Source organism: Ceratocystis lukuohia (genome assembly GCF_044167205.1).
Source record: "Ceratocystis lukuohia strain C4212 chromosome Unknown Supercontig5_pilon, whole genome shotgun sequence".
Classification (NCBI taxonomy): Eukaryota; Fungi; Ascomycota; class Sordariomycetes; order Microascales; family Ceratocystidaceae; genus Ceratocystis; species Ceratocystis lukuohia.
This window is the reverse complement of record NW_027263524.1, coordinates 599,577-627,303: the sequence shown is the minus strand read 5'-3', so window position 1 is coordinate 627,303 and position 27,727 is coordinate 599,577. Positions and strand designations below refer to the sequence as shown.

Genomic DNA, 27,727 nt, shown 5'->3' with positions numbered 1-27,727 from the left:
TCCAATGAAGACGAGTACCTGCAACTGCTGACTGCCCGGAAGAGGGGTCGGAAGACGACATCTTCTAACTCCCCTTCCGTCCAGAACATGCCGTCGTATTTCTGCGAAATAACAGTAAGGTAGACGTTAAATAGAACAAACAAACAAACAAACTATAGCCTTTCAGCATGTGCTAACCCGTCGTGTTTCCCGCCTTCTCATCAACCAGCCCGTCATTCTCCTCAGCTAACGTCTGCTTGTCATTCAATTTGTGGTCCCTGAGTATCATGGCAATGCCGATGATGGGCCCGCTCAGTGCAAGCCCGAAAATGCACAAGTGGTACTGAACCTTGCTGATTGATTTGATAATGGCAGTGCGCTCCGGCGTACCCACGGGAAACTTGTCAGAAGTGCCAATAGGGTCCTGGAAGGTTGCTATTGCTAGAGCCGCATTTCCCGGCATGTTCTTATGTAACAGTTTAGGGAGAGTCTGGCGCCATAGCAGACCGGACAGCGCATTCCCGCTGGCTGATCCAACTTGGTACATGGCAAGATAGACCCGAGCATAGCCGACTGATGCTCATGCTTGAGGCGAGCTTGGAGCACAGCCTGCGTTGGGTAGGGGTACAGAGCGCCGGCAAAGCCCAGAATACATTCGCACACGATGATTCCAGCCTTGCCAAATGAAGTGGGCGAGCCGCGGAACTTCATCATCAAGCCAAAGGCTACGGCCATCAGGATTGTGCCTGCGACAATCGAGAACTTGAGACGCCGCACACGGCGAATCAGTAGCCCATTGCTAAATCCCACCACTGTGCCAACAAATGAGTACAGGGACGCCACAATTACTGCCATTGGTGCTGAGAAGTCGAAGCACACCACTAGAGACGTGTATAGGTAATCGCCCTGCATATACCATGCCAGATTGAGCAGCAGTGCCAGAACTAGGGGTGCCCAAACACCGCGGTCCTTGAGAGCGCTGAACGGCACCATTGGGTATCGGGCTAGGTTAGCCTCCCAATATCCCAACGCTGCAAAAGCTGGAACACTAAGCACGAGAGGAACAAGGATATAAGGCTGCCTCCATTGAGAAGCAGCGCCGCCCGCCAAAGTCAACGGTACAAGCAGCAGCGAAAACGAGATGGCGATTAGAATGACGCCTGGTACATCCAGCTTATGGAAGTACTCGGCTAGCGAGGTCTTGGGGGCGGGTGGAATTAACCCCTTCCTCTTAGCGCGGCGCTCCAGTGAGGTCAGCACATACAGCAGCGGCATGCAGCACACAGGAAAAATTATAGCCCACATCCCAATGCCCCATTCCCAGCCAAGTGTCCGAAGCACATGGTCAGCAATGAAGCCCGAAATCCAGGTGTTAACGGCAAACGGTAGCGCAGGAATATACGACACCCACACACGGTCACGTGTCGAACTGCTGTCTGCTACAAGCACTTCAACCAGAAGAATGGTCATAGTGTAGCCGATTTGGTACAGCACGGCGCCCATCGCAAACGTGTTCATTGTGGAGGAGGCGGCTTGGATAGCCGTACCGACAGTGTAGAACAGGATAGCGAGGAATATAAGTTCCATGCGGCCAAAGACGTTGGCGATCTTGCCGGCTGTTGGCTGGGCCACTGTGGCAATCACTGCACGGAGGACATTTACTGTAGCGAGGAGAGAGTGCTGGTGGAAGGAAGCTGTGGCGTAGTTCTGGTATGTGTAACGCATGGTGCCATCCAGCCCATACGCCCACGAAAGCACTAGCACGCCGAGGAACAGCATTGCTTTGTCCCGTGGCGTGGTTATAGCGTTTATGCCTTTCATACGCACCACACCCGCCGAGTCGCTAGAAGTTATGGCGGCTACAAGCGGCGAGCTGGGCTGAGTCAGAACATTGCTGATGCTATGAACAACCTCATTTTTTCTTGAGCTGTCACTGGCTGTAGCAGTGGTTTCCAGTGCGGGAATAGCGTTGGCGGGAATGTCAGAGATTGAGGGACTAGGAAGGGGAAGGTTAGAGGGCGTGGCCGTGGAAGACGACCCAATATCGAAACCCGCCTGTTGAGGCGGCATGGCTTGGGACGGGACAAAGCAAAGGCTTCAAGGTGGAAGATTCTGTTGAAGAAGTCTGATGGTTGCAAGATCAATACAGAGATATACAGGAATACTAAAGAGCCAGAGCGGCAGCCAGAGACTGCGATGATTTATATACGCCAGGTCGGCCATAACTTCGTGTTTAATCGCAACCGGAACTTGCCGCTGTTTTCAAAGATCTCTGTCCAAGGCTGGAACCAGGCAGTTGAGCCCGACCGCTTACAGTAGCGGATTCTCTAGAGCAGAAAGGCATCATAATAGGCTGTCTGTTAGTATCATGACTATTCAAAGATTGGAAATGCTATAAAGAAAGCGCGGGCTTTTCAGGCAGCAAATTGTGTGATACTGAGTAGTACTAGCCGCCTAAGCACACACGGTCAGGAACTATATCAACTAGTCCCAGAGGCTAGTGGAATCTATGAACAATGGCCAAAAAGATTGGCGGGGAGGAGAAAAGTGACGAAAGCAGTTGAACAGAGAGAGCGTGAAAAGCCAGGGCCGCAAAAAAATGAATCGAGGCGGACTTGAACCGCCGACCTTTTGTGTCCATCCATTCGAAGATGAGTGTTAGACAAACGTGATAACCAACTACACCATCGATCCTACAATTGACGGCAAATTGTGGTGTAGACGGAGTACAAGAAATTTTTGCGGCTGGTCGTGTGTAACACAGTCTTTTCATGTACAGTGTATTCAATTCATACTGTCTAAAATACTGTGTAATTGCTGCTTGAAACCCTGTACCCTAACACATGGAGACTGACTAGTCTAGTCTGTAGCTTGCAGCTTAGGTCGTCCAAAGCAAGTTAAAGGGGCATTGCGGCGGGAGGCAGACACGGTAAGATTTGCGAACGATCCATTAATTGTCTGTTCTCTTTGTGGGGAGACCGTCCCTTTTAGGAGGGTAGTTTGTTTTGCTTTTTCTGCGTGGTGTGATTGTGCAGCTGGTGACCGTTGCATAACACCACTATACACCACCATGCACCCACTGTTGACGAATATTAAGGCACTATGAGCCACTATGAGCCACTATAACCTACCACAAACCACGTGCTCTGTTTTCCGTGTTGTGTTTGTGATGATTTGACAATGACAGGTTTGTGGGTTGTCGCAAAGCACGGGCACGGGCAGGGCAGGGCAACAAGAGCATAAAAGTATTATGAAGAGGCAAAAAAAGACCAAAGTGGGATGGCATGTTTATTTTGGGGGATAAGAGGTCCTGGCTCAGGCTCTGGCCGCCGGGCGGCGTGGGGGGATTTGTTGATGGGAAGGAGGGAAGAGAGGATCGCGGTATTACGGGATTATGCGATGGAGTATTGTTGAGGAAGGGCAAAAGGAACTTTGGTTATCGATGGGAAGTGCGATTTCAAAGCACTTCACGACTGACTAAGTCGAAAAAGGAGCCGGTGAAGGGCGGCACCGAGGCAGAGTCTCGACGAGCCGCGGCGAGGCGGGATTGGATCAGTTGCTAAAGCCCGCGCCTGGGTCTGGATCGGGCTGGGAGGCAAACGCTGCCAAAGGGATTGGTGAGGTGTGGCGTAACGCCTCATCTGCTCTTTCCTCTTTTCCTCTTTCCCCTGTCTCTAGACGAGTTATGTCCACCGGGACCCGGCGGCGGAGGTTTTCGTTTGTTTTGTTTTCTTATTTTACTTTTATTTTTATTTTTGGGTTTTTCTATGCGAGTTTCCCCTGGAGAAGAGGAGAGAAGAGATTAGAGAAAGAGACAAGACAGGATAGGAGAGCAGCAAAAGGGCAAAAGAGCAAAAGAGCAAAAGGGGAGGGGATAGTTAGTTTATGGGACGAAGATGGAGAGCAGGAAAAGTACCAACGCAGGTACAGTACAGAGCACATCAGGCATGATGCCTTTAGGCAGCTAGGCAGCCACGACACTGCAGATGGCGTTAAACTAAGCTGCTCTGGCTCAACAGCTTAAAATGGGGGGGTAAGATGTGGTTATTGTCGTTGTGTAGTGTTTGTGTATCGGGTTGATCTCATCTAAGCGCATCTAGTGGGGATCTAGTCAGAAGGGCTTCAGGCCTAGCGGTGTCCAGTGGCTAGTGTGGTGTGGGCTACAGCGGACTGCAGCTGACAGCCAGCTGGAGAGGCCACTGGAACAGCGTTAGACAAAGTCTAAATACTAAAACAGACTAGGAGGGCTGGCTTGTAGCTCTTATTTTTATTTATTTATTATTTGTTTTTATTATTTTGGCTCAGATCCCTTTTTGCGTGGAACGGGGGGCGGGCGGCGATGTTGCCCGCCTTTGCAGAATTAAAAAGGACATGATTCTTTTTCTGCCTTTTTTTTTTTTTTTTTTTTGGTACAATCTTCCACAACTCGTTCTTCTGTCCCATCACTTCTCTACTTTCCTTCTGCCTCGCTGTGTCACTGCCTTCTATTAAATTCTTTCGTGTCATTCTCATCTATTCTTGATACTCTGGACAAAAGAGACGAATCAAGAAGCCAGCCCAGATTCTATCCCAAGCGCTTTGTGAATATTCACTGTGCGTCATCGAATTCTTTAATTCTTTAATTCTTTTTTTTTTTTTTTTTTTTTAATTATTTTCTCCCCCCCCCCCCTTCTTCTACTTTCCTCTCCCTCTCCAGGCAAACCAACCCTTCTTCTCTTTCATCTCAATCTTCGCTGCTATCCCCGTTCTCTGCAATGACCCAACCAACTTTCGTCCTATCCAACCGTCGCTCCTCAGAACACTCGCTTGCTGCCTCTGCCTCTGCCTCTGCTTCCACCACTACTACTACTGCCAGCCGCAAAGCCCTCGCGCCCCCACAGCGCAACAGCACCAATCCTAATATGGACGCTACTATTGCCACTGTTGCTTCTATTTCAACTCCACGCACTACCACTACTTATGAGCCAGCCCCCGACGTCTCACGGTTTATGTCTACGCTTCCTCTACCCGTGTCCGTCTCTGCTGCTACTATGGACCCCGTGCACAACTCTCCCAGCCCGCACCAGACGGCGCTGGCCTTGGCTGGGGCCTACAATGACGTCAATACCGCCGCATTTGAGCTGCATAGCAGCAGCAGCAGCAGTATCAGTGACCTGTCTTCTTCTACTACCAAAATCCACGGCCAGCCTGCCAATGCCCCGTGTAAGGCACCCGCCAACTTTGGCATCGTGGCCCCCGGCATTTACCGCAGTGACTTTCCCAAGACAGAGAACTTGTCTTTTCTGGGCACCTTGGGCCTCAAGACTATCATGTAAGTTGCTATTAGTATTAGTGCAGGGTCACGCGCAGATGAGGCGAGAGAAGAACAGAGAGAGAGAGAGAGAGAATGAGGCTCTTTTAGCTGTCATCTGTATTGGCTACGTGGGAGAAGATTAGAGACCACACAGGCATACCCTTCCACCTCCTGCGCTGTATTTCTGACGCTTCCCTTCTGTTCTCTTTCAGCACTCTGGTAAAAAAGGATTCCATCGATCCCGAATTCGCCCACTTCATGGCCGCCAATGACATCAACCACTGCGTTGTTGACATGGAGGGCACTAAGAAGAAGGCCATTCCAGCCGATGTCATGAATGCCATCATGGAAACGGTATGCGACAAACGAAATCAGCCTGTGCTGGTGCATTGCAACCACGGAAAGGTACGTGCTAGCCTAGCATAACGGCAAGAGTAGAGAGGCTGACGCCCAGTCTCCTCGCGCTCGCATTCTCCTTTGCCCCCTGAGGCGGCTATGGACTAAACATTCCTCGTTACAGCATCGCACTGGCTGCGTCATTGGCGTCTTACGCCACCTTTCTGGATGGGCAGTCTCCGACATCCTGGCCGAGTACAACCTTTACGCCGGCGAAAAGGCCCGCGACTGCGACCTGGCCTATCTAGCCAACTTTGATGTTAGATCTCTCTCTCCCCGCGCCTTGTCTTCGCCCTTCTTCTCTTCCCCTTCCCTCTTTCCCTCTTTCTCCTTGTTTTCCTCCCGCCATGCCATCATAACCACTAGCCTTGCCTCTATACTGGCAGGCCTTCGCTCTTTCTACTGCTTCCGCTGCCGTCCCTCTGCCCGCCGCCCTGCCTTTAGTCTCTCTCTGGCCAATCCGATTTTTCTTGCCTTTGTCTTGATCCTGATCTGGTCCACCACGTACTGCAGATTAGTTCCTTCGCTAGCTCCCCTGGCTGCCGTGTCAGGTGACCAATGACCGACCGGCATGGCCATGAAATGGCTGCGATGATCGACTGCGAGTCGGTAGACTATCGCTCTACCGCACTCCCTCTTCTTGTCTTTCTTTTCTTGTCATCGCGGGTACCAGTCCCCGATTTGCGTGTTTTTGTCTCGTTGTTTCTCCTTTGCCTTGCTTGAAATGCGCCCTCTTAAGACTTATCAAGCGCTGAGATGTCTAATACGGGAGGCTTACTGTGTTGCTTGCTTTTCTCTGCTACGTTTGCCGCTTACTGCTTACTGCTTACTGGTTATCTGCAATTGCTTTTATCTTGACTTGGCCGACTGTTTCCCCTCGACACTAGGATGAGATGGCCTATGTAACTTGCCCATGTGTACATCTGGCTGCTTTATGTGTAGACGCATAGTGCAGCGTGATATTCGCTTTCCCTTCGTTACGTTAATTTATTGTCAATACTTTCCGGGCTGTGTCTTGTGGATGTTGACAGTAATAGTGGTAATAATACAGAGATGGCTTTGTAGGAAGAACCGTAGAGGTGATGAAATATAGTCTTGTAGACCCGACTCCGACTGCCCCCCCCCCGACTCGATGAAGATCCTTTTCTTTTGCATCTTTTTTCTTGCTCCGGGCTAATCCACCCTTCTCCTCCCCCCATAATCTCATTGCTTATCATCGTAATCCCCCCCAGCGGTTTCTTTCTACCCGCATTTCCATATCCTCTTTGCGGTCACCACGGCTATACACATACGAACTAGCCGCACAATTAAACACCGCCATACCTAGAGCCGCACCTCGCACTAGCCCGCGCGTTGATAGAAACTTAGCACGGATCTTCTGCTTGCGTCGCAGCGCCAACAAAGCATAGAGCCCGCTAACACCTGCCGACAGCCCTGCGCTGTCTGTTGGATAGCCGGCGACGTTGACGTAGCTGGCGAAAATCAGTGCCGGGGAGAGGACCAGTGCCGGTACGGGCTGCAGCGGACGCCAGTGCAGCGCTGTGATGAGAGTAGCAAGGCCGGCTGGCGGCATGGAGGATTCTAAGATGGATAACGTTAGCCTGGGCTGCGTGAAGTGGTACTGGAGGAGGAGCCCTTACTGCCCCAGCCGTCGAGGCGGCTGAGAAAGGTGCGCTGCAGCACCTCTGTATCAGCATCGCTAGCAGACATTGCAGGGTAGGCCGGGAAAAATAGACAAGTGAGTGGTCCTTGACAGCGAAAGGAAGAGAGGAAACCTGAAGATGAAACCCGGTCGCCGGCAATTTGTTTCGGTGACGTCGGTGGATGTTTTAGGCGAGGAAAGGAGCCGGAGTTTAACCAGTGGACCCTAGAAGGCAAAGGGGTTGACTGTGATCACGTGACTATATAAACAGGGGCCGGGAAAATATCACAAGCTTAGCTCGTACCAAGTAAAAGCTTCATGCGGTGCGCGGCGTGTGCAGCAGGATGGATGATGCTTGGGGGATAAAGAAGCAAATGGGCAGGTGAACTTGGAGAGGCGCGTTACACGCTGAGATAAATCCATTGGAGTTTCTGCAATTTTCTGTATTTTTTTTGCTGTATTTTCCTTCTGCATCTTCTCGTGTATTTCCTGTCCTTTCTCTCGTAGACACCTAAGTTCAAGCTTGTCTCCCCTACCCCTCTTCGTCTTGCTTTGGAATCCTCACACACGCAAGACAGCCTGTTCTTTTTGCCTGGTATTTCGCCGTAGTGTTTGTTCTATTTACTATTTCTCGTCTCCCTCTTTTTGGCTGTTCGCTACTATCAAGCTTAGAAGGCTGTTCCACCTAGACTTCAACCAAACCTTGTCGGTCTAATCAGCCTATCAGACAAAGCCTAGCCTATCTAGCTTTTGTCGTGCTGTTATTTTCCTTTCTTTTTTTTTTTTCAATTATTTTTTTCTTTGGCCTGCGTCAAATCTCCCTCGGGCTTCGACCAGCTTCGACTAGCTTCGACCAACTTCGATCTCTTGTCGCTTAGCTGCTCTGTCTATACTTATTTAAGACCACCATTGACAATAACCAATAAGCAAATCTTGTCGCTCACCCTAATTCCGACTTCGACTTCAGTTCACTCCATCCCTCTTCCGCTCGACTCCTACCCTACTCTCTCCTCCTCTCTCCTATAATGTCGGCCTCTGGGTCCGACGCCAAGTCTACCGCCGGCAGCAGCACTGCCCGGTCTCGTGAGCACAACCAGGGCAATCAAGGCCGTGATGTCACGCCCGAGCAGCATGCTGCTGTGCAGCGCATCCGCAAGTGCTCGGCAACTGCTTTCTACGACATCCTGGGCCTTGAAGCTGTGCGCACCACTGCTACCGAGAGCGATATCAAAAAGGCCTACCGCAAGCAGTCGCTGCTGACACACCCCGACAAGAACGGCCACGAGCATGCTGACGAAGCCTTCAAGATTGTCAGCCGTGCCTTTTCTGTGCTTAGCGACAAGGACAAGCGCGCCACGTACGACCGATACGGCACTGATCCCGACAACCGCTTCGGCGGCCCTCCGCAGAATCCGTTTGCCGGGGGCGGTGGCCGTCCAGGCTTTGGTGGCCAGCAGGGCCATATGTTCGAAGGCGAGATTACGCCCGAGGAACTGTTCCGCCAGTTCTTTGGCGGCGGTGGCGGCGGGTTTGGCGGCGGCCCATTCGCAGGTGAGTCACCTCAGCTTCTTCGTCTTGTGGTGTTTCACGAGGTGCCCGTCTTGAGTGAGGCTTTTCTCTCAAGGCTGTCTCTGCCTCTCCTTTGCTTTCTGCCCTCTCTCCCTCTCTGTCTTGAACCCCCCCCCATGTTCTAACCCTCTTATCTATAGGTTTCGATGCAGGCCCGCAATTCATGTTCAACTTCGGTGGCGGTCCCGGCTTCAGAGTTCACCAATTTGGTGGCGGTCGCCCACAGCGCCGTCCTGGCACACAGCCTGGCGCCGGCGGCGCTCGCCCTGCCGCTACACCCGCGTCGACTTTGCAGACCCTCCTTGGTCTACTGCCTATATTTTTCTTTTTCATCATGCCACTACTCAGCAACCTCTTATCCGGGCTCACGAGCTCGAGCAATGCCGCGCCTGCCACACCACGTATGGTCTTCGATTCGCCTGTTCCCCCAATGACGCTGCAGCGCGAGCTTCCGCGCTTTGGAGTCCCCTACTTTGTCGATCCCGCCGCCGTTGCGACCTACAGCCCAGCCAAGCTGCGCGAGCTCGATCGTGCGGCTGAAGGCACTTTTGTGCGTGTCCTCCGCGCAGAGTGCGGGAGCGAGGCAGCTCGCCGCGAACAGTTGGTATATGAGGCACAGGGCTGGTTCTTTGATGACAAGGAGAAGATGGAGGCGGCGCGGCATTACCATATGCCCAGTTGCCGGAGGTTGCAGACGCTTGGCTTGAGTAGGTAATGGAGGGCGTAGGAAAGCGGGATGGCTGATGCCCTTGCTTTTTCTCTCGCTCGTGCTTTGTGCTTTGTGCTTTATACTTTGTGCTTGTATTGGTTTGTGTTCTTGCAATGCTTCTGTTTTGTTAATGAGTTTGGTTTTGCGCGTTTGGGGGTTCTGCTGGCGTTTTATTCTCTTTTTTACATCTGCTCTCTTTCCGTTACTCAACCCCATCTTTCACGCTCATGAAGAATACGTTGTTTTGCCATCTTGCTTCTTCGACATTCTTGTCATATCATTTGTTACTACTAGACCCCTCCCCGCCCCCCCCTCTCCCCTTTCACTCAAAGGTCTCCTTAGCATTTGCTGTCTAGAGCCGAGGTCATTTTCGGTCTGCAAGTGACGTGCATTCATCATTTATATATTCGCTTTGATCGCAGCTTTTTTTTTTTTCTTTTGCTCATATGGCTGAGCCTATCTATGTTGATGCAGGTGTATGTGCCCGTGAAGGCGATTACTATGAATTCGCAAGTCTACAGTAAAACAAGGGTATCATGATGATGAAAAAAAAAAAAGCTTCATCGACGTCACACGTTCGCACACAGCAGAGCACAGATCTAGCTTCCCGTAGATTTCATCCAAACACCAGCAACCGTATTTATCCCTTGACTGGCTCTCAGTTATCTCAACTCACCATCTATTCGTCTCGTCTTCAAAATAGACATGTTTAAAGAAAAAGAATAATACGGAGCGTGCGACAAAAAAAGGCCCCGAAGCCCTTCTGGCTTTTTGTCGCTTAGATGATATAAAATATAAGCAGGCAGTATCAGCACATAAATGCGAGGTTTAGGTAGGCGTCCTGAAAAGGATACACCACAGAAGCGTCAAGGGGAAATAATAAGAGGAAAAGGGGAGAAAAAAAAAGGAGAGTAAAAGAGAAAGAGAAGCAAAACACAACTTGGCCTCCCAGCCAGATATCCGAAGACCATCCAAAGCGAATAAAAGCCGCCCATCTCATTTTGTTTCTCAACAACAGCAGCAACAGAAACAAATAACCGCCAGAAACGCCACTACTCCGTCCGTCACCACCCAAAAGCCTAGATGGATAAGAGACAATAGAGGATAAACAAAAGAAAACACAAAGAAGACCACCGCCTAAACAAGATTCCAAAATCATGTGCATATAGATAAACAGCTGTTCCTTGCCTCTAGCCGGCTGGATGTCTGTCTCTCAATCATCACAGAGCCATAGACCGCCGCCTTTTAGCCCGCGGTACCTCTTCATCCGTCTCAATCGCGTCGCTCTTCCGTTTTGGCGACGTCCACTGTCCCTCACCCTCCGGCATTGGCGGGAACGGCAAGACTAGCAGCTCGTGACGCTTGCGTTCGACTTCTTCCCTTCGCATGAGCTGCTCGTGTTCACTGACGCGACGTTGCAGGCTCGGTAGCGGTGGCGGGGCCGTCATGCCCTTAAGTTTCAGTTGTTTCCTAACCAGCTGCTCCTGGCTGCGGGGCATGATGATGGGCTGGCCTGCGGTAGGACCCCACGGTGGGCGAATTTGCGTCAGCGGCTGGGCAATGACAGAATCTTCAGCCCAGGCCTCTGTTTCATGCGGCGGAAAGACGCCAAAGGACTCGCCAAAGACATCACCAAGAGCTTTGCCTAGGCGCTCACGCAAGCCATAGACAGGCTGGGAGGCCACATGCTGCGTGGAAATTCGCAAGCTGTCCATAGCTGCGAGCGGGCCATAGCCAGGCATTACGCCAGTTCGTGGGTTGTGCAGCGCCGTCAAGAGCTCTTTGGTGACAGTGGTAGTATAGATGATAAAATCATCAGTGGTCGCGTCGGAAACCATAATGCGCAACTTGACGTCTTCAAAAGGCCGGATCTGCTCGGGGTCAAATTCCCTATCAATGTTGGAAACCCGAGGATAGAAAAATCGCTGGGCCATGGCAATAAAAGAAGCTGCAATGTACATGTCCTCGTCAGGAACAGCAGGACGGAGTTTCATAGCTTTTTTGCGGTGAAGATTGATTACGGGCATATTTGAACAGCGCTTGGGTCCTAGCGGAATTCTAAACATGCCGTGGCGCAAGCTATTGAGGCGATCGCGACTGACATAGCCTAATACAGGGCGTGCATGGTACTTGGGAGACTCGTCTTTAGAAGTTGTAGCACTGTCATCGTCGTCATTAGCCCTAGAAGAGCTAGCCGATTCCACATCGCTAGCCGCCTCTGAGTCAAAGGGCACGGTTGATTCAGTGCTAAACGAGCAGTCGTTGACCTCGGGGTTATCGGCAAGTTGCCAAATCGCCTGTAGTTTAACAGCGCTAAGATGCGGACGGCCAGCGAGCCAGAATGGGAGCAAGGTATCAGGGCGGGACTCTACCAAGGGATGACGATCAGGGAAGAGCCGCCACATAATAGTCATCATACAAGACAGGTCGTTGTGAGGATTCATGTCTTTGACGGAAAAGAACATGGGAAGATAATGCGAGAGCTCCAAGGCATTGTGATGGCTCCCGACGTTTGGTGGTGCAGGCTCCGGAGTGGGATGTGTGCTACGGCTCAGGTGATTCCACTGGACTCTAAACGCCTTAGCGTGTTGATCTGACCATGAAATCGGCCGAACATGCAATGACGTGGTCTGATACTGGTACAGGATATGGTAGAGGGTGTAGGCCTTGACCGATCGCAGCCTCAAGTATGCATGCGGCCGTCGGTTGACGCTTGGTTGATCTGATGTGCACGGCGGGGTGTTCTTGATAGAGCCTAGCATGTTTTGAAAGAAGCGCCACTGTTTTGGTCGCTCTTCGTTAATTGGTGACCAAAGGCTCTGTCGAGAAGGGCGAATAGAGATTTCGGGCGGCGAGGTGTCAGGCGATGAGTCGGAGGGAGACTCAGTCAACTCTGGAGTAGGTGTGGGACTGTCTTCTTGAGAGTCGAAATCGCGATCGTCGTTCTGAGCTGTCGGAGATAGAGAAGGGGAAAGTGTGGAGTGGTGGAGTTGAGAGATTTCACACGGCGTCGCCATGGCAGGTCCCGTATCGGTAGTTTCCGAGCGGATTGTACTTGTGTCTGTCGTAGCAGACCTGAAAGAAAATGAACCAGCAGAGAAGAAGGTCCGAATTGATCCGAGGAACGAATCGTGGCTAGTTTGAGAGGCCAGGAACGCGTCAGATTTGTGTAATTTTTTTTGCCTGTTTCTGCGACAGTGTTAATACCGGCGGTTTAATGTGGTTGCTTAAGGGGGGAAAGTTCAATATAACAGAAAAAATAGGAGATTTGTGACCAGGTTAGATAGATATGGAACAAATGCTAGACGACACACGCTCAGGAATGCACACCAACCAGTGCGTGGAAAGTAGATGGAGAATTTGCAGATTCCAAGAAAGGAGACGGCAAGCAAAATGATTGAAGGGCATGAGACACAAAGCGAGAGAGGGAAGGAAACGAGATATGGAGAGAGTTTTGTATGGATATATTCATAGCATACAAAGTTCAAGCGAGCCAAAGTCAAAGCTAGAGCCAAAGCTCGAGCCGGGACTTGAAAATGCGCGAAAGGAGAAAAAAAAAAAGAAAGCGTCTAGTGAATGATTTTTGGTTTGACCGTTTTGGGACTTGAAGCAAGATAGAGTTAGAAGGCCAAAGGGAAACGACAGTAGAGTGAGTATCCAAACCAAAGAAGAGATACAAAGGAGAGGATAGAAGGGATAGAAGGGTCAGAAGGAGCCCACGATGAATGACGGAATTGGAAGAAGCCTGAGCTGGATGCAGAGCAATAGGAGAACAGAGCAGAACGAGAAAGAAAAAGAGCGGCGAGAGCACTTACAGCATGATAATATATTTCTTGCCTTCAAGCAAGATAATACCGGCGGTTCTAGATCTTCTTGCTGTCGAAGAACTTAATAAGGGCGGTGAGGGATTCGCCTAGAACAGGGATGTATGTAGTTTATACACTCTGTTAGTCTGAAAGGGCAAAAAAATGTCAAGGCTGCCGCCCTGCGATGATGTCAACCGCTAGTATGCGTGGCTCTAGGCAATGAGCAAAGAAATTAATAAAATGATGGTAGACCCAAAGTTCGTATGTGATGCTAGAGAAATCAAGAGCGAGAGGTGAAGATTTTTCAGCCGCTCGCAGGAAGGGAAGGCACGCGAATAGAGTTTTTCTTTTTATCAGCCAAACAGCTACAGGAAACAGGAAGCTGCTTGATTGGGGGCTTAAGTACCAGAACGGTAGCAACCAGGCCAAAAGCAGGCAGTCAAAAGTCTGGTGACACACAAACCTACAAACCTATTAGGCCGTTGCTGATTAAGGGCAAAGACCTTTGGGTTGCTCTGATATTGGGCTGGTCTGTTCTTGGACTCTTGAATGTATCTTTCTCCGTTTCGGGGCTTTGCTTTACTTTTATACTCTCATGTCCAGCCAGTCTTCTTTAATGTCGTATGTCGAACCAAACAAATACCTTCGTCTGTAGTACTGCCCTCAAAAGCCACCCACCTCGACAATTCGCGCGGCCTCCTTCTCCTCCTCCTCCTCCTTCTCACCCCATGCAGACAAATACGCAAATACACAAACACATAACACACAACATACAACACATATCGTCTCACATTGTTCAAAACTATAAGCGCCAGTCCATCCAGTCACCGCCCTCCTCGGACCCCTCCATATCCGGCGCTGCCTAAATAAAAGCGGGTCCTGACACCAAGCCCTTCTACGCGCATCCTTTTCTTCTCTTAGTGGTTGGGCGCGTGTCTCTCGTGTTGGATGTCCCACAAAACAACGCGGTGGCTCGGTGCGAACTCACATGACTTTTTTCCAATTAGGCAGGCATACATCATAGGATGAGGCTTGGCAGCCCTGAAATAAATAAAGACAGTATTAAATAAGGATAAATTATTACTAGTTTCAAGACTTGAAATCAGACGGAGAGTTTGCTGGAACTTTCCGATAACACCGAAATATTTCTCTTACTTCATCGACACAAAGGGTATCAAGAGCGGGATAATGGGTGATTAATTATGAGTCGGAAGAGCTCCAAGTTATGCTCTAGAAAACGACAAACCCTTGTAGAATTTAATAGAATAGAACCCGCGTCATATAGAAGAACCTCATAGACCGACCTAGACAAGACCAACTCCAGAACGCCATAGCACAAATACAAAAGGCACGGGCGTTATTTTACATCACAACGCACTCCCGATCCCGCATCCGCCCACCTGCTGACTGTCGCGGCCCTGCTAGTTGTGTTCGGTACCCACCGCCGCTACCACTAGGTATAGCTCTGTGTTGCGTCGGTCGATTCATATCATACGGCGCTACAGCCTGACCTCTGTGTGCCTGTTCATATGACGGCGGCGCCTCCCCATCAAATGCATCCTCATTATCCTCCAGAACCCCTGGGCTGTTTCTGCTGCCCCCAGACGTAGCAGCAACTGGCCTTCGAGTCATAGGCGAGCTCGTCGGAGTGGGCGATAGTTGACGCGGCGCTGTGGCACGCGGGTTCAATGGGACACCGCGCTGGTTGACCAACGGCGAGCTGGCATAGCGATAGTCGTGGCCATGGCCATAGTTGCGTGTAGGGTCAAGGACCTGTGTGTCGAGGGCGTGTGGGCGTGAAGACGGCTGGGACGACTCAGTGCGGTGGCGTGCGTTCTCTTCCTCTTGGAGCTGGATCGCAAACGCGAGGTCATTATCAAGCTGTTCGTTGGCTGAATGCAATGGAGCGCTGGCGTTGCTATCGATGATGCCAGTTTCTTGGGCCTGAGGAAAGTGAACGCCAGAGGATTCGGCCGGCGCCTGTTGTCGAAGCGGAAGTGGTGGCGGGCGAGTGTCTACAGAATCATATTCGGCATTCCGATTTGCACCACTGTTGCTGCCGCTTACTATGCGGAAGTCACCGGAAAAGAACTCGGCCTGTTCGCCGTTGATGTCAACAAGGGACTCCCAGACAACTTCGTCATGACTAGCAAAACCAGAGTCTGTAACAAGAGAAAGCAGCTGGAGAGTATCAGGGTGTCGGTAGAGCGTGGAAAAATGGTCGTTTCTGAAAAGAATGCAGACGTGATTTGGAGGAGTGGATTTAGTCAGCACATCTAATCCAGTAGGCGTCAGTTGTGTAGCCCAATTCATGACAAATTCCTTAATAGTAAAGAGATCCTGAAACGTCTGCTGCTCCTCCTCTGAGAGCCCATCGCCGGTTAACTTCACTTCCATTTCGTCCTCTTGTGACATGAGGATTTGTGCAGCCTCAAACGTTGGCGCGCTACGCTCCATGGCTTGGTATTCCAAGCTGTCCTTGGCCGGAATCCAGCCGTGGACAAGCGGGATCGCAAAGGTTGAGTAGAAGCGCATTTCGGGGCTATCTTCAAACCCACCGGGAATCGAATCATCGCGCTCGACTGGGTGAACATGTCCAAGCGAGTTGCGCTTTACAAGGCGAGCCTGCTCGGCCGTTGGCAAAAACCGAGGGTTAACATTCATGCCGGTGTGGAGGCCCTTGAGAAAGTCGACCAGATCGCCAATGTCCGGAACAGTCGAGTCCGGAGAGCTATCCTTGGATAGAAGCTCATGTATGACAGCCTGCAACAACAGGTTAAGGCTTATTTGCTCCTTGTCAATCAAAATAGAGGCCAAGTTGTGGTCGCCGGTCTCGGGGGTCGATATGATGAGTGCGTTCACCAAAGCCACAAGCGGGCACGGCCCGTTGGCGTTTTGCATCAGGATTGGCGATTTGCGAGCAACGTCGCGGTCCTGCCACGTGATTCTGCGCACCATGTAGGTCTCGTTTCCGTCGACTGAACGGGGAACATGACGTGGGGGTGTGGGAGGCGCCAGTGGGTCGGGAGCGGCGCCAGAAGGTTGAGCCTGTAGGACAGAGGCAGATGAATATTCACTTGCGGTAACATTGGCTGGCGGTTGGGATTGGCTATCGCTTGCAGCCTCGGGCTCGAGATCAATCAAATTCCATTCTTCAGAGGGCGGTTGTGGCGCCTGCGAAGCTGCGGGTTGTTGGATGACGTCATCCCAAGGACTGCGGTGGCCGAGAGCACTAGTCCCTAGCAATGAACCCGAGTCGGTATGGTCCGGCGCCTGAGAAGGGACCAGCGGCGCGGTAAAATGGCCGTCGAAGGGATTTACACGTGGCACGGGAGCTATGGGGTCGAAGAGTGACGAAGCCGGAGCCAAGGCAGCAGTGGGCCGAGGTGGTGAAGCAGAGGCGGGAGCCGAAGCGGAGGAAGCCCCGGTGTTTTGCTTGGCAATTCGTAGCTTAAACGGGTTGGTCTCTTGGGGAACAAGCGGCTGAGGAGGGACAATTATAGAGGGAGATGGTCCGGTATGGTGTAGGTGAAGTGGGTATTGCTGGTGTGACGACGGCGGCGGGTTTGGCTGGGGGGAATCTGCTGGTACAGATGAATCCGGAAAAGGATTCATGGCTGGACTTCAGTCAAAAAGCGAGCAAGGACGAAAAAAAGAAAAAAAGCGTGATTTATATTGAGAAGCGAAGTAGTATATAAATGCTAGCAGGATGGACAGCGCAAGTACAAACTCTGACAACAGAGAAAAAGCGTCGAAAAGAAGCACAAGAAAAATACAAAATCTCCTACGCTCGTGCAAGGCTCACACAAGACCCGTAACAACGCCAAGACAGCCTTTCGTTCTTCCTCTTTATCACTGTCTTCTTGTAGCAAAACCAAAACGGAAGGCCTGGAACAGCTTGAAGGCTTTGCGCTTTGTCAAAAGCAACACATCCAGAAACACAGGCCATTTTTTACAGTCAGCTTGTACCTGTGACTTGTTCTACATGCAATCGTTCTACGTAAAATCGCGCGCGCACATGTACTTCGACTTGGCAAGTTTCAGTGGTAGCTGCCTATTTCATTGCAGGTATTTTGGCTGCAGCTTCTAAGTTGTCTGCCTACGAGCCTGTGGCGCTAGCTGTGTTGTGAGAGGGAGAAGAAGTGTGGCGGAGATGAAAGGCTAGGCTGCCACTTTTAGACGGACTCAGCCACTTTTGCTGTCGTGTCGCTTTGCCGGCCGTCCGGCAGCTGGCATACAGCTGGCCATTAGCTGTAGAAATGGCGGCTGTTGCCAGCTGCTGTAATACCCTAATGCAACCTGGCCTTATTGGAGAATAACCCTTTCAGGCTTTATTTCAACAACAGGCTAAACTCTTTGGTCTCCAACATCCAACTGGTCATATGAGATATACCAGAACTAAGAGAAGGGGTAACCAGCCCGAGCTACCGACGACACTCTCCAACAGCGATATCTCTATCGCGCTACTAGACAACCAAAGTCCCTCCTCGACATGACTTGGAGTCGAAAATGATGCTAGCAGAGGTCAAAGGATGGGCCACTTGACATGTGTCGGAGAGATACAGCCGTTCTACTTTGCATGCACAGACGCCTTTAGTATTTGGGGGCCGATCTCCACGCCATGGCTAACTACCAGCACCAACGCCAAGTGCTAGCACTGACACTATAAACTTGCCCCCATCAAGAACTGGGTTGGAGAACAAAACGAGCCAAGAAGATACGTCGTATTAGCGCTGCTGCTGCCATTGCCATTACAAACGAAGAACGAAGCGAGGCAAGAAGATACGTCGTATTAGCCCTGCTGCTACCATTGTCATTATAAATGATGTTGGTGACTATTCATAGTGCTCTGGCGTCGGCATGCGGAAAATCAAGCCTGGCCTTGGCGCTGGTTGAGCTTTAAGAAGCTTTGACTTTTCAATACCAGTGCCATAAATAGGAATATTCTTTTCACTTGGTCGGCGATTTCGACCGCTCAGTTGCGTTACACCCACCTAAAAGTCTCTAACAATGCATAGGGCTTCTTAGTTACCCCTGTCTGCCCCTGCCAATACTTACTAGGTTTCCCCCTTGTCACTAGTCTGTCTACCTTTTTTTATAGAGTAACCCAACTTGGGTCAATCCGAGTCGGCGGGTTCTTTCAGCGCTTCTTTGTTGTTGGAGAAAAAGAAGAACCCGCCGCCGAGAAAAGGTGGTAAGTAGGTATCTTTAGCCTCATGGAGCCAAGAGAAAACCTTTGTTATCCTCTCATTTGCCCCCTGGTTGGAGAGAAATCTAAAAGGCAAAAGTGATAAGCGATCTTGGCTGCAAAGAAGAAAAACCATGTTGGCTTTAACTGCGGCTGTGTTGGAGATGGCGTCGGTGTCCTTGGAAATGTCTAGCTTTCTGCACATGTTTTGTTCGTTGTCTGACTAGGGTTCGCTCTTCTTGACAATGATATGAACCGGATGCTCCCCCCTGTGGTCTTCCCACAAGACTGATCTTCCGGTCTTCTCGCTACCAGTCACAGCTTACCTACTATGCGTATCTCTACTCTTCTCTCTGCCCTACTTTACGCCGGCTTGCCAGTGGCTGCCCTGCCTCAGCCTGCCACACCCAACCCTATCGATGCTCTTAATGCTCTCAAGCGGGATGGAGCCTTCAACTCGTTTGGTGCTATGGACAACCACAAGGCTACCCACGAAGCTGTACAGTCCATAGTAGCCCAGCATAAGCGTGATACAGCTGCCGGCATCCCTCTATCTGCTCGTGCCCTACCCACTGCTCAGATGAAGAACGGCACCACCACCGTCTACGGCCGTGTGCTGGGCTCAACTGAAACCTTTGCTGGCGTCCCGTTTGCCCAGCCACCTGTGGGTGACCTCCGCCTACGCGCTCCCCGTGCCCTTGATGCATATGAGCCTACCATTAATGCTGCAGGTATTGCTGCCGGCTGTCCTCAACTATTCTTTAGCCGGGAGAGTAACACCAGCGCCATTTTTGACGTGCTAGGCAATGTATTAACGCTGCCACTACTACAAGCAATCAATGGCCAGGAGGACTGCCTAACTATTACCGTCCACCGGCCCACGGGCGTCAAAGCTGGTGACAAGCTGCCTGTGCTATTTTGGATATTCGGTGGTGCCTTCCAGCTAGGCGCAACTAACATGTACGAGGGGGAACCTCTGATTTCGTCTGCTCTTGATGCCGACATGCCCATGATTGTAGTCATGCCAAACTACCGCGTTGGTGGCTTTGGTTTTCTACCTGGCGCTGAGGTCAAGAAAGCCGGTGTCGGAAATCTTGGCCTGCTAGACCAGCGGCTGGCTCTGCAGTGGGTAGCTGACAATATTGAAGATTTTGGTGGTGACCCTGACAAGGTGACAATTTGGGGCGAGTCAGCAGGCGCTATTTCCGTGTTCGACCAACTCGCACTGTATGACGGCGACATCACATACAACAACAAGCCACTGTTCCGTGGTGCTATCATGAACTCGGGCTCTATTACCCCTGTCGAGGATATCGACTCGGCTAAGGCCCAACGCGTCTATGACAAGGTGGTTTCTGAGGCCGGCTGTGGTTCTAGCAGTGACACACTGCAATGCTTGCGTGAAATTGATTACGAGACCCTGCTGCGTGCAACCAACTCGCTCCCCGGCGCGTTGTCATACAGCGGGGTGGCACTGCCGTATCTTCCACGGCCTGACGGACTCTCGCTGACGGTATCGCCTGAAAAGCTGGTTCCTGAGTGCAAGTATGCAGCAGTGCCGATGATTATCGGTGATCAGGAAGATGAAGGCACTATATTTTCTCTGATGACGGCCGGAGTTAACAGCAACTCTGACATCGCCACATATCTGAATTCGTACATGTTCACGCTGATCAAGGCTGTCGATATCCGGCCGTTTGTTGATATCTATGGCACGGCCAGTTCAAAAGGCTCGCCGTTTAACACTGGCATATTCAACCAGCTATACCCAGGCTTTAAGCGACTAGCTGGTATGCTTGGCGATTTGGTCTTCACGCTCACACGACGCATCTTCCTCACTGACGCGATTGCTGCCAACCCAAATGTGCCGGCATGGAGCTACCTTAGTAGCTACTTCTATGGCACACCTTTCCTCGGTACATTCCACGGGTCCGACATTTTAGCCATGTGGTATGGGATACCCAAGGGCAATGTCATCCCCAGCATGCGCAAGTACTATATCAATTTTGTGCACAATCTCGATCCCAACGTTGGATTGTCCGGCCAGCAAAACTGGCCTAAATGGAACGAGGGAAAGAAGCTAATGCACTTCCGGAATCCGAGTAATGAGATCATTGACGATAACTTTCGCCAAGAGGCATATGAGTGGATGTATGCCAACAAAGGCATGCTACTTGTGTGAAGAGAAAGAAAGGGCGGAGCTTGGACAATCTTTACACATTTTGACCTCCATTATTTGTTGGATGGACATGGGGGTTGGATCTAGGCAATATTTTCACGTGTATATTTTTTGCTCACTGTAGTATTATATTAATAACGATGGTTACTGTTCTTAGGCTAAATGCGACTGCTGGTGATGCTATATGATATGATGTTGTATAAGTGGCCATAGATACGTAATAGACTGGTAATGACGGCTTTAGGGTTAACCTTAATGTGGGTTATCATTATCTTACACTACTGGGTTACACAACTAGCAGCTATGTAACTATGCATATTCATACGAGCTTTCCAGAGACATTCCACCAACCTGTCTCTTTTCATGTTTCTTTTTTTTTATCACACCTACACCTCCATTAGCCTTGCTTCCCTAAAAGGCAATAATAGATAGTTAGTTACACACATATACATGCACATATGTGCACGCATGTGGCAAAAGGGCAGACAGGGTTGGATAACAAACGAGGCCAGGCAACTGTCCATACATCCACATCCATCCCTTGAGCTTTCTAACTAGGCCTTGTTCTCGTGTCTTGCCCCCTTCTTGCTCCTTGCCGTCATACACCTGATACACCTGATACATCGCCAGGTCTTTGCAGGATATAATCAGAAGACACCAAAAGCCCTCCCTCCCCCCCCCCCCGTTTTGTGCTGCGTTTGGGATAACCTAGCAAGCCGAGCAAGCAAACAGCTAGTACCTAGTGAAACCCAAGAGAAGACGCCTGGAACAAAGGCAGCCACGGGCTTTCTGGGCACGCCATGCCACGACAGGCTGCGCACATGACCCCCTTTTTTAGTGGGTTCTCGCTTTTCTCGTCCTTCTGGCTTTGCTAGGCCTTCTACCTTCGACGCTGATTCGCCTGCACATAGTCACCTCTGCCCTGCGCGGTAATAAGCGGAGACGGGCAGCCGCAGATTGGCCGAGGGGAGGGCAAAAGAAGCGAGCTCACCTAATGTGAGAAGAGGTAGGGGGAGAGGGCATTTGTACGTATTTATGCAGGTAGCCAAGTGGGGTGGGAGCATGGAAGACGGAAGATATGGAGGGTAGATTAGCTAAGGTAGGTAGGTGTATAAAGACGTGAGGAAGTGGGTTAGGGCTTAGGCTTGTGTATCCATATGTCTGTGCTGTGCTATGACACGTTCTTGGCTGGCTAGCAAGTCCAAGCCCAAGCACAAGTACAAGCACAGCTTCTGTGCACTTGGTCTTTATGAACCATGATCTCCGCCTAGACCTCAGACACAACCAGCCCTGTCTCTGGCTGCATCACTCTCGTGGCCGTCATGCCTGGACTGGGAGATCGGGGACCGGGGGATACAAAGGGCGGCGTGGGGAGTGAAAGAAAGACAAAGACAAACAACAGACAGATGAACAGACGCGCACATCTTGTCTTACTTATTGCGCTTTGCCAATTGCACAAGCCCTCAGCATGTTCTGATGGGTGTAAGTGTGTCTGTAGGGAGGGCAGGCACAAAGTGGGAGGAAGGGTATAAAAATCGAAAGGAAGGAATCGATGTCTAGTTAGAAGGGGATACGATGAGCTTGGTTGGCAAGGTGCAGGAAGGCACATGGGTAAAAAGGGGAGTGAACTTGCTGTTAGCTTGTTGTGGGCATTCAGCCGAGTTAGGTTTCCTACATGGGCGCCTTGCTCTCAGCTTTTGTGCCTCCTGTTTTTACTCGATTGACTGGACGGCCCATGCCTCATGCGCATGATCCCATCTATGCAGGCGATACTCATAACAAGTTATTTTGGTCCATCACAAGGTCTCTGCATATAAAGATTGATTGATTGATTAACCGGATCTTTGGTGCTCATAATTGGTCGAGTCCAGTTATATTGCAGCCACGGACCATGGCAAGTTTTCTTCAAGCAAGCTATTTATCAACATTTCTTTAGCGTGAGAAATCTCTGCGCGCTGGCAGGCTTTAGCTTTTGGGGGGGAGAGCAGTTGTGCTTGGAGGATGAGGAGCCTGGACCTTTTAGGGAGAGAGATAGGGAGACAGCACATAGCGAGAGAGAGAGAGAGAGAAGGAGAGAAAGCCAAATGTGCACTGACGTCGGATAAGGAGTACCGAGACCAGAGCTGATGAAAGCTGAGGGTTGACTGAAAGTTGGCATGTAGTCTGAAGATCTTGCTTTCTGCCCTGCTTTCTAGCCCTGGTCCTGGCTCTGGCTCCCTTGGGGCCTTCGCGTCGCCGCGTTTGGTTAATGTCCGGATGATTTGCGTCCTGGATATAACAAGTTGAGGATGAGGAGAGGGAGGGGAAGAAGGGAAAAAAATGATAGCGATGGGGGGGGGGGGGCATGGGGAAGCGAGGAATCCGGCTTGTCCTGCCAGCTGCTGGCCGTTATGTATGGTAGCTATCTAGAGCTTCGGCTTATTAGCCAGTAGTCTGTCTGTAACTCGCAAGGCCTCAGGCCTGGCACAGCCTGACATGGCTTAATTGCAGCTCTGAAAATTCTGGCTGCGAGGCCTAAAACACCGGCTTTGAGTCCCCGAGGTTGCAGTAGACAGCCCCTGGAATACAGGCGGCCAATGTTGCCTATCGTTTAAGCCCTGGCAGGGCACATAAGAGAAAAGGTTAAATTGGGGAGGATGAGACCCTAGCCAATCTTCAAGGCCTGGGTTACGTTAAGGGTTTGTTCTTCGGCCAATTGTTGGACAGGGACTAGAGACGAAGAGAGAGGGAGGAATGATGCAGAGGAACAACTGACTGTCTAGCCATGAAAAACCGTTGTGTAAAATGGCGAACGAGCAGGCAGCACAAGCCGGGCTCATGCCCAGCAATTTCTTTGCGGTAACATTGCAGTGTATTCAGAATCATGTATCAGGCAAGACGCTGTTTTGTCTGCATCCAGCTGAAAAAAAAAAGAAAAAAAAAGGAACAAGACATGGTGGAGCATCGAGGGTTAGTTGTGTCATAACCCTAGAGCAGAGACTAGAGACAGGTTGGACTTGGAGATCATTGCTTCCTGCCCAGCTTCTTTTTTGTTTCTACACGTTTTTTTGTTCTTGTCTAGCTTGTTTGTCGCTGGTGTTCTCGTGGCCAGTCACGACATGCCGCTGCTGTGGAGGGTCCTTTGGGTCGAGGCCCTTTGGTGTGTTTGGTGTTCTATCGTCTGTAGGTAGAAGCACAGGAAGCATAGCAAGAAGGCCATGGCGAGAAGGGGAAGAGGAAAAAGCAGGAATATCAGAAAATCTTTGCTTTTGTTGAGGGTGTTTCATGATGCCCAAGATGGTGGGTGATGTGAGGAGGAGGGGCGAGGGGCGGTCAGGTTAGGTCAGGAGGAAGAGAGGAGGAGGAGAGGGGCAAGGAGAGGCAGGTGAGCAAGGAGGGAGATTGGCTGGCTTGCTATGCCTTGAGTTTCTGTCATTTTACGATCTGCAAATTTGCGGGTTTTCTTTTTCGTGGTCCCTTTTTTCCTTCTTTGTGCTTGGATTGACTTGTCCATTTTAAGAGCGAGACTCGGCTTGTCGATAAGCTTGCGAGCTTAGCTTGAGTCCTCGTGTCTTGGCTGGGCCGAGTCAAGACAAGAAGAGACAAGACAAGACAAGACAAGACAAAACGAGACGAGGCGAGACAGTGCTGCTCAACAGAGTCATGGGAGAGAGGGCGAGGCCAAGCACGGCCGGTAGAGTCAGCGGCATCATTGCATAAAAGGAGTCTATCATGGATTGCATATGGAAGTAAATAAGTCATGGTGGTTGAACAGGCTGAGAAACGAGGAGGGGATGACTGGATGGAGAATAATTAAAATAATGATAATGATAATAATAATAACAATAATTAACCAATCGGACAAACAAAAGGGCAAAGGCAAAGAAGCAGAGCAGAGACTTTGCCAGCAGCCAAAAGGACAACAATGCCTTGACGGCCCACCACATTCTTTCCCTTCACTGGAGATCATCATCCAACGTGGTTTGTTTTGCCGATCACAAGAGAAGAGAAGAAGAGAGAAGACGGACCACCAGTATTCTCTAGCGACGGAGATAGGGACAGACAAGAAATGAAGGTCGCACTTGTGAGTGGCCGTTTTGAGTGGATGACTTTTAATCGCAGATCTGGCTGTAATCTCGTGCACCACTAACTTGGCTTGCCCATCGTACTTTGCTGGGCTGGGCTGGGCTGGACTGGGCCGTGATGCTACTGCGTTGTGATGTTGTAGTGTGATGTGGTGCGAGACCATCTAGCTATCCTTTTATGCCCGCGAGATGTGTAAAAACAAAAACAGGAAATGAACACGCTTGTGCAATATGATCGACCGAGCGGTTATAAATCCTTCCGGGAGAGGTCTTTTGGCCGCGGTATAATTGTGCAGCTCTTCACAGTATCGTGAGTCTGTTATCCACAGCTTCTAGTGCAGGACGGCGCTCATCAGCTGACCAGGTGCTTCAGTGCTGGCTATTTTTTTTATTTTTTATTTTTTATTTTCTTTTTCTTTCCTTTTTTTTCTCTTTCTTTTTTCCTCTGCCCCTGCGTCAAATCTTCTCCCCCTCCCCGTTCCTCGACCAATCATGGCCCTTACATCCCACCTCTTCTCGTTTTTCCTCGCTCTCTACCTCTCTGGTCCTCTGGCCCTGCATTTCTTCAGGGATCTTCATGAGCAAAGAAGGGAAAAAAAGCCTCGCTTATCCGGTCCATGACAGGGCGGCTACGAAGGGGCCAAAACAGAATGAGAACAGACAATTGGATGGTTATTACAAAGCCAGAAAAAGCCGAGTCCATTCTTTTTGATAGGACCTTTGGGGCAGGTTTGGTCATTAGTACTGGACAAGGAAGACTCGCCAACGAGGGTAGGATCTACAGCAGGGCGTCGTAAGTACAGTGCGAATAGGAAAGAGGAAAGTCAGGCCTGGGAGCGGTTCCCCTTTTCTAGGGGGAGCACAAAGAGAAGCTGCCGGGGAGGTGAAGTGACGAAAGGATAGGAAAAAAAAAAAAAAAAAGGGAAAAGAAAAACAAAGAAAACAAAAACCAAGAAAATAAAAATAAAAACAAATAAAATGTCTGTAATTTTCAGCTTATGCTTTCCTGTTGCATCAGCTGCACTACTTAGTCCTCCTTTGTCCACCCCCACCTCCCCATTGTTTGTACTCTGTCATTGTACCAGCCAGCGACGCTACTTCTCACCAGTCCATTGTCCCTCTTTGCGTTTCGCCCTCGTGCCTACGCCATGTCTGCAAGCATTAAAAGTGAGGACGACACAGACAAAACAAGACACAGCACACAGGACGCTGCACACTGCACACAGCATACAGCACACTGCACAATGTGTCACTTGCGCTTTGTGCAACGCCAGCCAACCAGCGCACAAAAGATGAAAATGCCGGCCAGGCCGTAGCTGCCCCAAAACCAGGTGAAAACATGTGGGAAGATGGTTTTTTTTTTATAGTTTATATTTCATTTTGTTTATTTCTGAAATAAACGAATCTAAATCCGCTGAATTGATCCTTTCAGCAACAAGACCCCTTCTCTCTGCCACGCTAAACAGCTCTTGCCTGCTCACACTATTGCCTCTCCGCTGTACGGCTGTGCCGTTTGTCATTGGCTGCTTTTTCTTTTCGCTTTCCAGCAGTACTTTTATCGTATCAGTCCCGCAAAGTACCCTCGCCGTATAGCCTGTCGTACGCGCCGTGCAGGCACACACAGCAGTGTCTTGATAGTACTTGCTCAGTACCTAGCTGCTACTTTCCCTCTCCGTCTTGCAAATTTCCCAATGCCGTAAATGCCTCGTCTGCTGTCTTTTCAAGGGTCCTGCCCCAATTGCCGCCATAGCGCCCTCTTAGGCTCAACTAACGTACGGACAGTGCCGAGTTTGCACTTAACACTGTGCAATTGGTAGCCAAGACCACCCTTTACCCTGCTCGACGTTACTTTGTGCCAATTGTGACAGCAGCAATGCCTCGAGCTAAAGCGAAGCTAGCTTGAAAGCTCTCTTTTTATAAACTCGAATTTCCAAATAAAAATACAAATACAGGTGAAAATACAACCCAAGAACCACACATACATAATCTTAGATTGCAAGCTCCACCCACTTGACTGCTGCTACTCGGCGCACTCCTCTCTCATTGCGACACTCACTCAACCAGCCTGTTTTGTCTCGCTGTCTTGCAAAGCTCGCCGCGGTCCGTTGGGTAGACAAACCAAACCAGCCCCAGCCTCTTGGCCGCCCGTGTTTGGTCGGGTCGTGACTTGTGCTTCGTGGTGATACCAGCGTACTATGTACATCTGTACACGCCTCCTCTATTCCATCTCCTTCCCCTCCTCTCCCTGCCGCAGAACTTCCTTTTTCCTCCACCTAGTACTTTATGCACCTGTCCTTCTTGCTAGTGTTTGATCCGTCTCTGGGCTGGGCGGCTTTGTGTTGCTGGCAGTGGGTTTCTTCTTCTCATTATTCCCTTGCCCTACTACACTCCCCCCCTCCCCCTCGTAAGAAGCCAGACATACCCCCTCCGTCCTAGATCTTTGTCTGGGGTCTCGGTATCACGCTGTCTGTGAGCCTGACTCCCTTGCTGCTGGCTATCGTTGTCGGCCGCGGGCTGCTGCTCTCGCTGTAGCTGCTTCTGGTGTTCCTTCTTTTCGGATTGTGGCCGCTGTAATATCAAATATCAAGCTCAATTTGGCTCTTTCCTGACCTGGCCGGTTTTGCCTTTCCTTGTTGTGAGCGAGGAAGGAACCTGATCCTGAACCTGGAGGTTCCTTCCTTCTTTTTTTTTTTTTTTTTTTTTTTGCCTTAAATCTCCATCAATATTTATTAATATTTTAATAATTATTTTATTTTGTCCCCGACTTCCCACTCCCGTAAAAAGTAGACCTCACATGGCTCTTGCCCTTTATCAACAAGCCCGCCTGCCCTTCCTGTTTTTGTAAAAAATCACCAAAATCTTTTTTTTTTTCTTTTTCTTTTTGGAAGTTTCTCTTCCAGTC

At 50.3% G+C, this 27,727-nt stretch overlaps 6 protein-coding genes across 6 annotated transcripts; 3 read left to right on the top strand and 3 right to left on the bottom strand.

Moving 5' to 3' along the window:
- Positions 1 to 172: 172 nt before the first annotated feature.
- Positions 173 to 2,049, bottom strand: HOO65_050170 (putative siderophore iron transporter 1 protein; the record flags this gene model as incomplete). Its single annotated transcript, XM_071003277.1, has 2 exons — positions 173 to 403; positions 487 to 2,049. 2 exons carry the CDS (start codon positions 2,047 to 2,049, stop codon positions 173 to 175), a joined length of 1,794 nt encoding a protein of 597 aa, XP_070858229.1.
- Positions 2,050 to 4,733: 2,684 nt separating this feature from the next.
- HOO65_050169 (putative tyrosine-protein phosphatase) lies at positions 4,734 to 6,230 on the top strand (the record flags this gene model as incomplete). The annotated part of the gene is made up of 3 exons (XM_071003351.1): positions 4,734 to 5,290; positions 5,485 to 5,677; positions 5,793 to 6,230. 3 exons carry the CDS (start codon positions 4,734 to 4,736, stop codon positions 6,228 to 6,230), a joined length of 1,188 nt encoding a protein of 395 aa, XP_070858228.1.
- A 2,105-nt stretch (positions 6,231 to 8,335) lies between these two features.
- HOO65_050168 (DUF1977-domain-containing protein) lies at positions 8,336 to 9,594 on the top strand (the record flags this gene model as incomplete). The annotated part of the gene is made up of 2 exons (XM_071003410.1): positions 8,336 to 8,861; positions 9,020 to 9,594. The coding sequence occupies 2 exons, from the start codon at positions 8,336 to 8,338 to the stop codon at positions 9,592 to 9,594; spliced, it is 1,101 nt and encodes a 366-aa protein (XP_070858227.1).
- Positions 9,595 to 10,808: 1,214 nt separating this feature from the next.
- HOO65_050167 (uncharacterized protein) lies at positions 10,809 to 12,605 on the bottom strand (the record flags this gene model as incomplete). Its single annotated transcript, XM_071000803.1, has 1 exon — positions 10,809 to 12,605. One exon carries the CDS (start codon positions 12,603 to 12,605, stop codon positions 10,809 to 10,811), a length of 1,797 nt encoding a protein of 598 aa, XP_070858226.1.
- A 2,151-nt stretch (positions 12,606 to 14,756) lies between these two features.
- On the bottom strand, positions 14,757 to 17,009 carry HOO65_050166 (Ubiquitin carboxyl-terminal hydrolase MIY1; the record flags this gene model as incomplete). The annotated part of the gene is made up of 1 exon (XM_071000802.1): positions 14,757 to 17,009. One exon carries the CDS (start codon positions 17,007 to 17,009, stop codon positions 14,757 to 14,759), a length of 2,253 nt encoding a protein of 750 aa, XP_070858225.1.
- Positions 17,010 to 18,913: 1,904 nt separating this feature from the next.
- HOO65_050165 (putative secreted lipase) lies at positions 18,914 to 20,764 on the top strand (the record flags this gene model as incomplete). Its single annotated transcript, XM_071000801.1, has 1 exon — positions 18,914 to 20,764. The coding sequence occupies one exon, from the start codon at positions 18,914 to 18,916 to the stop codon at positions 20,762 to 20,764; it is 1,851 nt and encodes a 616-aa protein (XP_070858224.1).
- Positions 20,765 to 27,727: the final 6,963 nt, after the last annotated feature.